General features: G+C 50.5%; 1 protein-coding gene across 13 annotated transcripts in view; it reads right to left on the bottom strand.

The window, feature by feature from the left end:
- PHC2 (polyhomeotic homolog 2) overlaps window positions 1-15,538 on the bottom strand; it is a 112,086-nt gene that overhangs the window by 43,071 nt on the left and 53,477 nt on the right. For 3 of the 13 annotated variants that reach the window (XM_015134686.3, XM_015134675.3, XM_015134697.3), the window contains exons 2-7: window positions 8,857-9,084; window positions 5,609-5,767; window positions 4,384-4,461; window positions 3,800-3,964; window positions 1,916-2,068; window positions 497-809 (exon numbers count right to left, since the gene is read on the bottom strand). In XM_015134686.3, coding sequence (XP_014990172.2) covers window positions 497-809; window positions 1,916-2,068; window positions 3,800-3,964; window positions 4,384-4,461; window positions 5,609-5,767; window positions 8,857-9,030 — 1,042 coding nt within the window. In that variant the 5' untranslated portion in view covers window positions 9,031-9,084. Of the gene's footprint in view, window positions 1-496; window positions 810-1,915; window positions 2,069-3,799; window positions 3,965-4,383; window positions 4,462-4,653; window positions 4,798-5,608; window positions 5,768-8,856; window positions 9,085-15,538 lie in introns of those variants that run through there. The other 10 variants (XM_028836295.2, XM_002802297.4, XM_001107739.5 and 7 more) reach the window with 6 other exon arrangements.

The following is a 15,538-nucleotide window of genomic DNA, read 5'->3' as shown; positions in this document are numbered from 1 at the left end:
TCTCATTTATCTCTGCACACCTAGAATTGGCAACATGACTGGCAAATACTAATCAACAAATGCTTGCTGAATGATGAGAAAAAATAAACTTCCTACATTCCCATCTCCCTGTCTGGTTCTCACATGCTTCTGGCTAGCCCCTGGCCTTTTTGCTGAGTCTTGGAGAATTTCAAAATAGTTCAACTGCCCGCCTCCAGCCACTCCAGGTTGTGCCCACAGCTCCAGAGCTGTGGCTGTGTACCCTGATTCATCGCTGTGCCCACTGTGCAGAAGGACTCCTTTATTCCAACTGACATGGCTGCCCTGCATAAAGTTAGACCAGAAGCATGGCACAGAGCCAGGAGCTGATGGACTCTTCCAGACAGGGAGGGAGAAGAGAAAGACCCATGGCTGGTATCTTTGCAAATCCATGGGAAAAAGGAAAGTCTGAAAGTCTCCTTCTGACTCATGGCCCTGAGTTTTCTGGGAAAGGATTCTTGCTTCCTGAAGACCTTACCTGGTGCAATGAGGGGGTGGGCAGCCACAGCAGGAACCGTCCGGCTGAGCCCAGCCCGGCCCTCCATGCTCCCTGGCACACTGCTGTTGCCATCTCCTTTCTTGAGTGGCTCCATCACACTGTCAGCTATGCCAGGCTTGGCACCTGCGGGGGAAGCCTGAGCAGTATTTCTGCTCTGTGCTGGGGTAGGCAGAGGTTGGCCACTGCCTGGCGTGGGTTTCAGGGCCAAGCTGGGCAGGACAGGCTGAGTGGGGGTGGGGCCTGAGGCTGCTGCTGCTGGCGTCTGCTGTGTTCGGAGGGTCAAGTTCTGTACCTGGAAAAGAGGGGTCTGTGGGAGTCCAGAGAATGTGGTAGGAGCAATGCCAGTACACAACTAAGAGGGAGAGAGGGATGGATCCAGGAATGGCTGAATAGAACAGGAGGTTGTCAAATCAGAGAGAGAGAGAATGTGTTAGGGGCTGGAAGAGGAACCAGAAGCACGTGGAGTTGCTAAAGAGGGCCAGAGAGTTCACTGTGACTGCATCCAGCAGCAGAAGAGGCTGAGTTCTGAGAAAGGCCTGCTGCCCAGCTGGGCGGGCAGGGGTGGGGAGGCAGGGCTCTGTCCCTTCTGTTGACCTCCCTCCTCCCCTACACTTTCAGGACTGGATGCACACCACCCAGAAATAATTCCCAGCGTCGGGGAGCATGGGGCTTCCCGCACTGGAAAAGGCCAGGGCAAAAGTGGAAGTTAACTGACCAGCAAGGTCACCAGGCAAATATCTTGTCTCAGAATAAGGTTGCCACCGGCCCTTCCAAGACTGCCGGCATGCTGACTCAGCCTGGTCCCTGGCGCCCTCTGCTGGACACATGGAGGCTGTGCCAGACTGAAAATCCTGCTAACAGCCCTCTCCCATCGCCCTCCCCATTCTGTAGATGAGGATGGGGGGAGGCGAGTGGTAGGGGTTCCTTCCCCCGCTGCCCACAGAATCTTCCCAGCCACAGTAGTATCTGTGCACTCCTAGTAGAGCAGGACATATCTCTGCTCCCTCTTCCATGCCATTTTTCTCGAGTCCTGGCAGCGGTACCATGTGTAACCAGAGTGGGACTTTCCACTTATGGAGCAGCAGCAGCCAGACCAGCAATCCTGGGGCAGGTGTAAAGCATGGAGGGTAGCACAGCCCAGCCCTCCCTGGCAATCATGCTGGCCTCAGCAGGCTGCCCTCTGGCTCCTGACCTGTGTTTGAAGGAACAAAACAGAGCCAGGAGGGGCCGAGGCCTTCTGGAGGAGGGTAGACGCATAGGCCTGGGGGCACTGGGGTGTCCTGTCTCCCGCCTGCTTTCCTAGCTGATCCCAGCCTCTCCTTGTGCCCCTCCCCAGTATCAGTGCCCCTCTACGGGGGTGCCCACCCCCCTGCCCTCCCACAAGCATGGAGTCCTCACCTGGGCGGGGGTGGGGGGCCGGGCGGGGGAGCCAGTGCCGAGCTCAGGCTGCACAGTAGCGACGGTGGCCGTGGGCGTGAAGATGAGCTGAGGGGACAAAGGAACAGTGCCGCCTAGGCTCCTAGCTACCTGCACCAGGTTACCTGGCTGGGCCTGGAATCACAGGAAACGAGGCGCCTTTTACCTGCCCGATGTGGACTCAGCCACAGGACACAACTGTTTAGCCCAGGAGTGGCTATGAGGAAGGGCAGGACGGTAGAAGCAGAAAGACAAGGAAGGGGGAGTCCAGGGGGAGCGCCTGCCTTTCTCCAGAGGCTCGTTGCGTCCTGATCCAGGCTTGGTGCAGGGGTGGGTGGGGAGAGCCGCTCTGGGGCTACACCAAAGCCGAGTTCCCTTCAGAACCCTCTGTGAGGGGATCATCCTAGGGGAGACCGATATCCCCAGGATACACTGAAGCCACCGCCTCCTCAGCATCCTGGGAAGCGAGACGGATGCCCTAGGACCACTTTGCAGGTCTAACCCCCTGCTGAACCCAGGCCTGAGCCAGGACGAGACTGCCCTCCAGGGGATCAAGTTCGATGTATCCTTTTGGTCATTTTCTAGTCAAAGTTAGGTTCAGAGGGGCCTGGAGACAACAACGGCAGAGGAAGCGGACTGCCTGGAGCCGTCCTCGTGTCTGAATCCCATCCTGTGGGGTGCAGGATCCATGGTGTTCTCTGCATGACACCTCGACCTCCGTGGGAGTCTAGCTCTGCGTCAGTGTGGATGTGCTGGTGCCTTGACAGGGTGATTTCCCTAGAACTCTGCGATAGCGCAGCTGTGCTTGTTCCTCTGTGGGTGTATGCCCTGCTCTGGGGAGGGAGGCAGACAGGCAGGCGTCACGACCCCAGTGGAGTAGAACACAGGGACAAGAAACCTGCAGACACAGTCAGCTTTGGGCAGCAGCATCACAGTGTGTCTGTCCAGTTCCCTAGGAGATGGAAGTCTGTTTCATGCCTTGTGCCTAAGAGGCTGTTCCCTGGGGATGGAGATGGGCTTCAAATAATGAACTTGGGGCCAAGAGCAAATGTGTGGGACCAAGACCAGACAAGCTCCGAAGGTTACGTCCTGGCCATAAGAGCAAAGAGAGGCGTGGGACTGTGTTACTTTTGGGATAGTGTGTCAAGGGCCCGCAGGAGCAGACTTTAGAATGGGAGGTATGAGACACGACCCACGGCGACTGAGCCCTAGCTGAGGCTGCATGCTATTGCCACCCAGGGAGTATGCTGCCATTTTCCCAGGGCATTCTCCTAAATCTTAGGGACTTGGTAGGCTCTTAAGGACTTTCGCACCCCTCAGGGACAGGTACAAAGGAAAGAACTGGTGCTATCCTGAGTACATCCTGCCCAAACAAGCTCACCTGACCTCTGATTAGAATGGGGGCCCAGCTGGGAGGGCAATGGAGGCACGCTGAAGCTGGAAAGCATCTTTGGCCCTTGACTTAGAGGTGGCCAGTCCTTGTAAGGATGGTGGGAAGGGGAAGACCCCATTTCTGTCAAGCACATGGATGTCTGGGTGTCCAGGACCACCTGGGCATGAACCACTCTGCCCATCCTGATTAATTTTGAGGAGTTTCTGATAAGGGGACACTTCTGTTTCACTCTAGGAGGCGAAGGAAAGGTGGCATCGCAGGTAACTTTCTCTGTTTCAGCCTGGAGCCCCACCCTTCGTGACTCCTCGAGGCTGTACCAAAGCTTCCACTCAGCCTTCCAGGCCCCCTTCTTTATCCCACCCCTCATCTCCTTCCCCTGCCCCTAGTGCTTCCTCCCCACCCTTCTCCAGCTCCCAGCTTCTCTGCCTCTGTCCTGGTGCCCCTGAGCCATGGCCCTAACCATGGGTACTCACCATCTGTGCCCTCAGGTACATCTGTGCTTGGCTCGCAGTCAGGGCTGGGGAAGACGTGTTGCCCAAGAGCACAGCCTGCTGAGCGATGCCTGAGGCTGCTGCAGAGTTCACGCTCTGGGCCCTGTTGAGGAGCTGGGCTGCTGCTGGGGAGGCTGCCAGGTTGATCTGATGTGCGGTAGGAGACAGGAGGTTCTGTTGGTGAACTGTGTCCCCCTCATCCATTTCTTTCTCCCTCCTCTTCTGCTCCTTGGTTTATTCAGCCTCCTTCAGGACCATCTGTGGTCCTTGGCCTTGGAGCATCCCCCAGCCCTGCCCCATCTCTGACCTTGGTGCAGAGTTGCAGGGGGATCCGATGTTGGGAGAACTGAGCTATCCACAGAGAGCCCTGACATTGGGAGGATGACAGGAAGTTACTAACCTAAAGGTCAGTAAGAGACATGTCCTTTTCTTTTTCTTCCCGGCAGGAGCAATGGATTCCAGCCGTGATGTTACATGGCTACAGATTCACCATAATTGGGTCTGGGAACTTGGGCATTTTGGTCCTGGGGCTGTGGACTCTGCTGCTGCTCTCCCATTCTACTCACCGAAGATGACTGGGCCGGGGCCTGTGCAGACACATTGCTGCCTGAAGTGCTTCCTTGTCTGTTGGCTACCAGGCTTGCCTAGGAAAGAACAAACTCCTCTTAGAGTCCTAGACTTCCCCCAGTCACTCCTGGGCTCTCATCATCCACAGGAGGTGCTGCAGGATGGTGTTAAGGAGAAGAGCCTCTGGAGGTCAGCCCCCAACCTGCCTCTGTGTGGCCCACAGCAAGCATCCTGCATCCTCTGTGAATAGGTGAGGATGGTAACAGTACCTGCCTGATAGGATTGCTGAGAGGACTGAATAAGGCAAGGCACTGCCACTGAGCACTCCAACTGTTAGGCCATGGCCTTCGGTGTGTGGAGCCCTCCGCTCCACCGCCATCACGCCCGGCCACCGCCATCACGCCCGGCCACCGCCACACACCCGGCCACCGCCATCACGCCCGGCCACCGCCACACACTCGGCCACCGTCATCACACCCAGCCACCACCCCCACACAGAGAATTTGCAGACATGAGCAATAGTGTCCAAGCTGCCCTTCTCCCTGTGGCCAGCTTCTCATCCTTCAAGTGTCAGCTCCAGTGTTACTCCAGCAGACAGGCCTTTCCTGACCATGCAATGCAAGGCCGTCCACTTTGCCCTTCGGTCAGAGCAATCTGTTCTTCTCTTTCATGGTGCTTATTATAACTTAGAGATTTAAATATTTTGTTTCCTTGGCTATTTTGGTTCCTGTTTACTTGCTGTCTCCCATTAGAAGTGCCAAGAAGACAGGGTGCTCAGTATACCCAGTGCCTGATATAAACTTTGCATGCAGAAGGTGCATAAAATGTTTTTCTAAATGGATAAATAAATGTGTTCTCAGCTAAGGAGGAGAGACAGCAACAACGGGCAGACAAGATAAATAGGCAGTGCCCTTCGGTCATGAATGCTTCCCTGGAACCCACAGTCCTTTCCCTAGACCCGCGGTAAGGTGGTTAGGAGAGGGGATCCCCGCACTTCTTCCCTGGGCTAGCATTCCGCCACTCCACTCACTAGCTGCATGACCCAGGGCCCTGTCCTTCACCTGCTAAAAGGAGATAATGACAGTAGTACCCGCATCACAAGGACTTCTTTAGGTTGTAGTAAGAGAAGGATGTGAAGCATGGGTGCAGTGCCTGCTTCCTCTCCCTTTCGCTTCCACAACCAGGACACCTGGCACCAGCCTTGAGGTCCTTCCCAAATCTCACCTGTTGCACGGCCGCCAGGCTCTGGAGCTGGGCGCTGCTGAGGTGCTGCTGCTGGAGCGCTGCAGTCTGCAGCATGAGGTGCTGCTGCTGGGCGGCGTACATCTGCTGCAGGTACTGAGCAGCCGTGCTGGGCTGTCTGTGTAGAGCCTGCTGGATCACCTGAGAGGAGGGAGGAGGGAGAAGAGCCAGGCTGGCAGCTGCCACACAGAATACCCCTTTGGCAGTAATGCCTTGCCTACCCCAGGCCTCTGTAACTGCTCAGGAGACACCAAGATCTGTGACCACCACCATAGCCACCATGGCCACTCTCTAGAACAGTGGGAGGACAGCTGTTCGCAGAGCTTCTTCATCAAGTCTAACCTTATCTATCTTGCCTGTCTCTGCAGCTCCTCCCCAGCACGGCCTGCTCCTGCATCATCCGCCTTGGTGAGGAGAATCAGAGCTGCACACCATTGCTTTAATCAACTCTTGGGCAGTGAGGGAGGCTCAGGGAGATAGAAGGGTCTCCACCAGGCTTGTCAGGCACTCCTCTCCCTCTGTCACTCTGCAGCCTCAGATAAGGGTGAAGCTCAATAAGGCAGGGAAAAGAATGGGGGTGGAGGGAAGAGCAAAGTCAGCAGGGGGCCTACTCCAGCTTCAGCAACAGCCAGCCACAGGAAAACTTAGATGGAGGCAACGCCTTCTCCTTGAGGCTGGGGCTGTAAGGCAGACTTGGGGCTGCTCCCCAGGCCCACAGCTTCTCAGAGTCCCATCAATCCCTTAGAAGAAGGTTGCCTGGGTCTTGCAGAGCAGACCAGTGCTACAGGGACAGCACACTCCCCTTTTATTCTTTTTTTATTTTTATTTTTTGAGATGGAGTTTTGCTCTTGTTGCCCAGGCTGGAGTGCAGTGGTGCAATCTTGGCTCACTGCAACCTCTACCTCCCAGGTTCAAGTGATTCTCCTGCCTCAGCCTCCCAAGGAGCTGGAATTACAGGTGCCTGCCACCATGCCTGGCTAATTTTTTTGTATTTTTAGTAGAGACAGGGTTTTACCATGTTGGTCAGGCTGGTCCTGAACTCCTGACCTCAGGTGATCTGCCCGTCTCAACCTCCTAAAGTGCTGGGATTACAGGCATGAACCACTGTGCCCGGCCCCCTTTTATTCTTTCCCTCCCTCTCTCTTTCTCTCCATCATTCCCTCTTTTTAGCTTCTGTCTCCCATTCCCTGACCTTGCTGCTTATTCCTTCTTTCCTGGTGGGATTGGCCAATCTCCTGGAAAGGATAAAAGGCTGCCCTTTGATCCTCCCCATCCCCAGGAACAAAGAACAGCGAGTGCCTTTCCCTAGCCCTAAGATCCTCTGTCTTCTCCCTGTGAGTCCCAGAGACATTTCTCCTCCCTTCTACCACTGGCCACCCTCCTGCCATCTCTTCCCAGTTGATGCCTTGCAGTGGCCCTGACCAGGCTTCTCCCTATTTTCTACCCTTACCTCTGCTGAATCCCTGGCCACAGGTAGCTCCTGACCGTGGGCCCCATCTTGGCGAGCAAGCCTTGCCAGGACGGGGCCCAGGGTCAGGTCAGGCTTTCCCCAGGTTGGTGTGACTTCTAGGGCTGACAGCTCTAGGACAAAACAGCCTCTGGCTCAGATTTGGGGTTCTGTAAAAACAGCCTGTTATTATAGCAGATCCTCCGTGGGCTCTGGCGTCTCCCCAGACATCCCCATCCCAACTCTTCCACATGCTGCCCCCAGATTCCACTCTGATGTGAACACCCCTCTCCGAGATCCTGTTTTATTTTAACTCTATTCTTTTTCCCTCCTGCTCTCCCAGAATTATTTGTCAGTATTCCCTTTGCCTAGGCCTTTCTATTAGACTCCTGAAAGTGACCTCCCCAGCAGTCCAGCCCGCGTAGTTGAGATCCTGTGACCCTTCCTCATAAAAGGATGTCAACGAAGGGAGACAGGAGGAGTCCAGAATGGTTCTGCGTGCAACCTTGGGTGATTCCACTCGCCAGAGCAGAACCCCAGACCCCCTTTTGCCTAGAATTGTGATGAATGGCAGGAGTGGGTACATCTGAATGTCGTGGCTAGAACTCAGAGCTAAGGTCCTCATGCATGATGGGCCAGGGCCAGGGCCAGGTGCTGGGGTTGGGGGCAAGGGTTGGGGGCAAAGGTAGGGGCAGGAAACATGGATTCACTAAGCACGAGGTGGAAATAACTGGGACAGGGAAGAGTCCAGGGTATCTGATGGCGTCGTCTTTTTTTTTTTTTTTTTTTTTAATTTATTTATTATTATTATACTTTAAGTTGTAGGGTACATGTGCATAACGTGCAGGTTTGTTACATATGTATACTTGTGCCTTGTTGGTGTGCTGCACCCATCAACTCGTCATTTACATAACTCGGGTTTTCAGGCCCTCTTACTGTCTGCTGTGTGTTCTCCCCTATTCCCTTATCTGGGCCTAAGTTCAAAGCAGGATGAGGTCACTTTTCTAGTATACCCAAACTGTAATAGCAAAGTCACTGCGAGTAAACACTTCTCAGCTGTGGTCTCTCTTTTCTGCCTGTATTATCCGGGAACCTCAAAAAAAAAAAAAAAAAATTGTAGTGATTAAGAACATAGGTCTGGGGAGAGTTAGCTTCAATTTTTTTGTCTTTACCTGAATGACCTTGGACAAGTTATTACCTTCTCTGAGCCCCAGTTTTCTCAACTACAGAATTGTGCCTAATAATAACCAAAAGGATAACTGTGCAAAATGCTTAGTACCGTGTCAGGCACACAGCAGATGGTAGTGCATGGCCCTGACTGCATTTAGGAGCAGTGAGCTGCCACCTGGAAGGCCTTGTGGATGACATTTGCCAACTGCTGCTTTAGGGGAGAAGGTAAAAAGCTGCAATGACAAAGGATTATTTGGGGGTTCTTTTTGGTTTTTGGTCTTTGAAAAAATGAGATTTGTTCTTCACCGGACAATGGTCATTTAGAGAGTGGGTCTGGGTTGCGGCTGAGCAGCTCTTGGTCATGTATTATTTGTTACTGTTACTTGTCTGCCCTTTACACTTTCACACACGTGTCCTCCAAACTCCCTGGCTGGGCCATTTTGCATCCTTCACCCCCTGTAACAATACACAAATGTATATCTACGAACTCACTCCCATATGCCCGTTCTAGAGTCCACATCTAGATTATCCCACCAGACCATGCCAACACCTCCTCCTTGCTAGCTCTGGAGATGATTAAGGAGTATAATTCCCAGATCAATTAGAATCTTACCTGCACGGTCTGCCGGTCTGGAATACCACTGTACACAGAAATCTGGGGCCCAGTGGGGCGGCCACTTCCACCACTGCTGCTGTTGTTGCAGCCACTGCTGCTACTGGCCCCGCTGGTACTGCTGGTGGCACAGGCACTGCTAGATGTATGAGGGACTGGCAGCTCATTCTCCATGGCCTGCAGTGTGGCGCAGTCAGGGTGCTCAGATGGCAGAAGGGCAGGCAGATGCTAGGAGGGAAGAGGCAGAAGTGAATGGTTTGACAGACACTTACTAGATAGAGAATGCTCACACAGTCGGCCTTTTGTATCCGTGGGTTTCACATCCATGGATTCAACCAACCATCGATCAAAAATATTTAAGAAACACGGTGTCTGTACTGAACATGTACACTTTTTCTTGTCATTATTCCGTAACCAATACAGTGTAACAACTATTTGCATAGCATTTACATTGTATGAAGCATTACAAGTAATCTAGAGATGGTTTAAAGTATATAGGAGGATGTGGGTCAGTTATATACAAATATTATGCCACTTTATATTAGGGACTTGAGCTTCCATGAATTTTGGCATCCAAGGGGATTCCTGGAACCAGTCCTCTGTGGATACCAAGTGACGACTATGCAGTATATACATCAGCATTCCAAACCGTCTGTGGTGGGGCCACTTGGGAACTGAGGTCTCTGTTTTTTGAGACTGGAGTTTCACTTTATTACTAAGGCTGGAGTGCAGTGGTGCGATCTTGGCTCACGGCAATCTCCATCTCCTGGGTTCAAGCGATTCTCGTGCCTCAGCCTCCTGAGTAGCTGGGATTACAGGCAACCGCCACCATGCCCAGCTAATTTTTGTATTTTTAGTAGAGACAGGGTTTCGCCATGTTGGCCAGGCTGGTCTTGAACTCCTGATCTCAGGTGGTCTGCCTGCCTTGACCTTCCAAAGTGCCGGGATTATAGGCATGAGCCACTGTGCCTGGCCACTTGGGAACTGAGGTCTTTAGACACACGCGCCCTCAGAAGGACACAGGGCAGACTTGGTTCACTGACTGACATTTGAAATCAGGTCTGGCTGATTCTAAAGCCTGTGACCTGTTCATTCTGCCGGAGGAGGCAAAACTAGGAGACAGACTTCCTATAACGTTCACCCTAGCGGTGATCTCAGGGATCACCTCTCACCCTATCTGCCTTTTCATCTTTGGGGTGGGGACACTGAACATCGGAGAATTTACTATTTGTCCCTATTTATACAGCCACCTAGTGAAAGCAGTAGGATTAAAAATCTACAGAGAAGGCTGGGTGTGGTGGCTCACACCTGTAATCCCAGCACTTTGGGAGGTTAAGGTGGGCGGATCATGAGGTCAAGAGATCGAGACCATCCTGGCCAACATGGTGAAACCCCATCTCTACGAAAAATACAAAAATTAGTTGGGCGTGGTGGTGTGTGCCTGTAGTTCCAGCTACTTGGGAGACTGAGGTAGGAGAATCACTTGAACCTGGGAGGCGGAGGTTGCAGTGAGCCGAGATCACACCACTGCACTCCAGCCTGGTGACAGAGTGAGACTTCGTCTAAAAAAAAAAAAAAAAAAAGAAATCTATAGAGAATAGAATAAGAGGAAGAGGTACATCAGAAGGCAGTCGAATAAACTGAGGTGTTTGTTAATTTAGTTTGCAAAGCCAGAAGAGCTCAAGTGTGTTTGAGGTCTCCATCTTTATTAGGTATGCACTTACTGAGTGCCCTCTGGACCTAACGCTCAGGAGGGTACCATACTGACCAATTTGGTCAAAATCTCAGGTTGTGGAATCAGAAAGACTTGGCTTTGTCCTGGCTCTGCCACTTTCTAGCTAGGAAATCCTGGCATGTCACACCTGTCTGACCTGTTTCTTAATCAATTAGATGTGATAGGATATGGGCTGTGGTGAATATAAAGAAAAGTGATGATGTAAGGTGCTCAGCAGAATGCCAAGCATATCCTGCGTGCTCTGTAAGCACTGGCTCTTGTGGCCTGGTTCACACTGCCCGGATCCAATAGATCAGGCCTCTCCTGAGACAGAACTGGCAGAACCTTCTGGAACCTCCTATCCCAGTCAGTAAGGAGGGCCAGAAATTCCTTCAGGGCTCATCCTATGGTCTGAATACAGAACTGGAAATTGCACCTTCCCTTGAGGCTGTGTGCTTGGCAGTGGAGAGGGGTTGGGAAAGAAGGAAAGGGTGGTGGGAGAGGCACACCCAGATCTGAGTTTAAGTTCCTCCTTTTTTCTTTTTCCATGCTCTTCTTAAACATCTTCATTTCTGTGTGGAGGCTGTTCCTTCTACCCATTCCTTCCTACATGGAAAAATAATATGTTTGTCATCCCATCACAGACATTCAATCATCTGCTTGTAAAGTATACCGATTTAATAGGTGAAGAAAATATAATTTTTCACACTAATGAGAGCATGACTAGTGCAAAGAGCCAAAGTAATCATTACCATCCTGCTGTTATCTCCCCAATACTGCTCAGTTTCAGGGTTATCATTTCTCAGGCTGCCTTCTTCAGATTGGGAGAATTTCACTGTGGGCTGAAAAAAGTGTGGGTAAAGGCTAAAAGACAGGAATGTTGGGAGTCTGGAAACCCCAGGCCCTCTCAGGTGGCAGGCAGCAAGCTGCTTATGATTTCCAAGGCAGTGTAGCAGCCTGCAAGCTGCACTCTTGACCTTACTCTTTAAGCAGTGATTTTTCCTTATGTTCATATGTCTGCTTTTACTGCCATAGGGCAAGGTGCTTGTCCATGAATTAATTCCCTTTGTCCTGAGCTGCACTCAGTGCTGGGCCTTATTATGGCTGCTGACTTGCTAAGGATGCTTATGATAATGATGATGATGCAGGAATCAATGAAGCGGCAAAGTCAACAAGTACTTCCTATGCCTTGGTGCTGTCAAAATCCACTTTATCTTATGTTCTAGGGAGGGAAAATTAGGCTGTGTAAAAAGTGGTAGAAGGTATAATTCCTGATCTCACAGAAACTGAAACACTAATTGTAAAGATGAGGTGCAATTGAAATTATAAGGATCATCAAGCAACAAATCAGTAAATGAGAGTTCCATTCAAACACAGACTACCCCATAGAATACCAACATCTTCTCTTAGTCTCACCTCCCTTTTCCCAAATGTTGGCCAGAATTGGGTTTCATTTCTTGCTTTTCATTCCACACTAGAAAATCTCAACTGAAGTACTTATAAATATAAAAAATAAAATAGGAAAATAGGGCAGCAACCACAGCAAATTAAGAGGGTAGAATAATCTACATGCTGGATGATCAAGTCTCAGTTCTATTTCTGTGAGTGTAGTTAATCATACTGAATTGCACACTTAAAATCTAGTCATATTCTGACCTTCCCTCCTCTATCCTTTACGTGATTGAGAGAGCAATCAAGAGAGCGAGAAAGTGCGCTTGAAAGACAGCCACAGCTATCAAAAGCATGAGCTAGAACAGAAGCTGTGTGGAGTCTGTTCCTTCTATCCATTCCTTCCTAAATGGAAAAAATAATATTTATTTGTCATCCCATCACAGACATTCAGTCCTCTGCTTGTAGAGTATACCCATTTAAGAGGGGAAAAATATAATTTTTCAAATTAATGAGAGCATGATTAGCACAAAGAGCCAAAGTCATCATTAATATCCTGTTGCTATCTCCCCAGTACTGCTCAGTTTCAGGGTTATAATTTCTATTTCTTTTTTCCTTTTGCAGCAGCTAGGGCAGACACTGTGGAGAGTGTACACTCAAATCTTGTTAAGAAATAAGGCAAAATTCTTGAGGGAGCATGGCATTCCTTTACAGAAAAACTGTACAGGCCAGGACAGCCACTGCTCCCCATGCAGGGGAGAGAGACTTACTGCAGCAACCTGGGCACATGGGCACAGTGCACTTCTCACACTCTTGTCGCCTGTCTCCTCCTCCTGCGGGCAAGCATGCCATTCCTTTCTTCTCTCTCCAGTTCTAGGCTTTGCCTTCCCACCCACCTCCCCCGCCACTGCCCCCCCTCACCACTCCCCCGCCCCCCCGCCCACTGCCCCCCTGCCCCCCTGCCCCCACCATTCCCCCCACCCCCACCACCATCCCCCCACCCACCACCCCCCCACCATCCCCCCCCTTCCCCTCGCTATCAGCCCCCACCACCCGCGTCTTTTCTGTGTCAGTAGTTTTGGATTCCCCAGTCCCTGGTTTTCCCACTCTTTCCCTGCCCCTGGTCCCTGCCCTCTCTCACACCTGTGGCCACGCTCCCTTTCACCACTGATTTCTCAGAGCTGCTCATTGGGTGGGCCCATCCTCAGTGTGCTCACCCTCTCTCACTATGCCTTGGCTCTCTCGAATACAAGCACGTCCTCCCCTCACTCTTGCTCCCACTCTTGCCCTCTTGCCCCGCCGTGATTGATCCAGACTGGTAGTTCTATTTCCCTCTAATGAGCTCTCTCCCCCACTCTTGACCTTCTTGCTGCCTCCCGGGTTGCTCGCCCTTGACCAGTCTCCCTCTGCCTCTGGCTCCCTGTGGCTCTCCCAAGTGCCCGCATCCTTGCTGCATGTGCTCCAGCTCTCTCTCCTGTCGCTTATGGTCTCCCCCTCTCTGAGCATCTGCCATCCCAGGCTTAATCAGCAGGTCTGTCTCTTTAATTCACACACACACTCTCTCTTACTCCCTGGATAGCGCATGCTTGTATTGCTCTCTGTCCCCAGCTTGCCCCTCTGTTCTAGCTCACGCTTTTGATAGCTGTGGCTGTCTTTTGAGTGTGCTCTCTCACTCTCTTGACTGCTCTCTCTCTCAAATACTCATGTAAAGGATAGAGGAATAAAGGTCAGAATATGACTAGATTTTAAGTGTGCAATTCAGTACCATCAACTACACTCACACTGTTGTGCAATCATCACCACCATCTATTCCCAGAACTTTCTCATTACCCAAAACAGAAACTCTATAACCATTAAGCAATAACTCCTCAGTGCCCCTTGTCCCCTGCCTATCCCCTAACCTCTAATCTACTTTCATTCTCTATGAATTTGCCTGTTCTAGATAGCTCATTTAAGTGGAAGCAGACAATATTTGTCCTTTTGTGTCTGACTTGTTTCACTTAACATAATGTTTTCAAAGTTCATTCATGTTATAGCATGTATGAAAATTTCTTTCCCTTTGATAGCTGAATAGTATTCCATTGGATACCTACGTACACACCACACTGTGTTTGTTCATCTGTTGATGAACGCTTGGGTGGTTTCCACCTTTTGGCTACTGTGAATAATGTTGCAATGGAATGAACATGGCAATATAAGGGTTATATGCCACGGACTGTTTGAGTCCCTGCTTCTATTCTGTTGGGTGTAACCTAGCAGTGAAATCTCTGGGTCATATGTTATTCCATGTTTGGCATGTGAATATCCATTTGTCCCTGCATCATGTGTTGAATTACCCCTGTTCTTGGGCCCGCCCAGTGCCCCCAGCCCCCAAGCTACTCCATGTAGTACGTGAAACCCTCCATGATCTGACCCATTTTGCCTTCCTGGCCTCATTTTCCACACTTCCACTGTCTCTGGTCTCAGCATTATGACCAAGGTGCCTAAGTCGTTTGAAATTTGGGTGCCTTGCTACTTCCTACCTCTGTAGTTTTTACTGCTGTGGTTTCACTCACACTATTCCCCTCCCCTGAAATGCCTTCCTTCAATTTTTCACGTAACCAACTCCTTAGATCTTCAAAACTCTTGAGCCTCTTTTGTGAAATATGCACTGAATGCAACCCCCTCAACGCTTCTCCTCTTGCTTCCTTCAAATTAGGTTCCAATGTCTTCATTTAAGCCATCCAGCTGGATGGCTGCTCCCAGAGCACTCTGTGCCTGGCCCTCTCCTAGCACTTACAACGTAGCCTTACAAGAAAGTGAGTCACTTGGGGGTGGGATTATGCCATATTTTCCCTTAATACCTTGTGCTTCATTCCATAGATGTTTGTTGAATAAAATTGCTTGAAATGCACCATACTCCATTCCACTCCTCATCTGAAAGCTTAATCTCTACCTCGTCCACAAATTTCTCACCAACTAGTTTAAAACATCAACTAGCTGTGATTTCACTTCAGTAGCTTCCATCAATGGTGTCTATACTAATAATAGTGATTATTTATTGAGCACTTACTACTGGTAAGCACTACTGTGGGCACTATCACAGATGCTACGCCTTCCCTTATGGTGTGGGTATGATTATCCCAATTTTGTCAATGAGAAATATATCTAAGCAATTTATGTAAGGTCATTACAGAACTGGGATTCAAAACCAGGTCTGACTCCAAAGCCAGAGTGCTTCCCGTGATACTCTCTGCAACTTCACCTTGAGCCATTATTTCAACCACACTGGGCAAAGTCCACGTCAAAGCATACTTGATTTTCAGTTGAAAACAAACTGAGACCTCTGAATGTAATTCCCTAATTGTTAATTAATGTCCATTTATACTTACAAAATATTCTCTGTATGTAATGTGTATATAAAGGGTAATATGCATGTGTACCCATCAACCAGTGTGAGAAATCGAACATTACCATCATCTCCCTTGTTTTCCCTTGCAAGAATGGAGACCCAGTGTGGGGGAGGTAAGTGACTTGGGGTGATATGGCTCCCCTGATTCTCATCCAGTGCCATGGAAGGCACCTCAGGAAACCTCCTGC

This window comes from Macaca mulatta, chromosome 1 (assembly GCF_049350105.2).
Source record: "Macaca mulatta isolate MMU2019108-1 chromosome 1, T2T-MMU8v2.0, whole genome shotgun sequence".
In the NCBI taxonomy this organism is placed as follows: Eukaryota; Metazoa; Chordata; class Mammalia; order Primates; family Cercopithecidae; genus Macaca; species Macaca mulatta.
The sequence above is the reverse complement of the archived record's forward strand: the minus strand, read 5'-3'. Positions and strand labels throughout refer to the sequence as shown.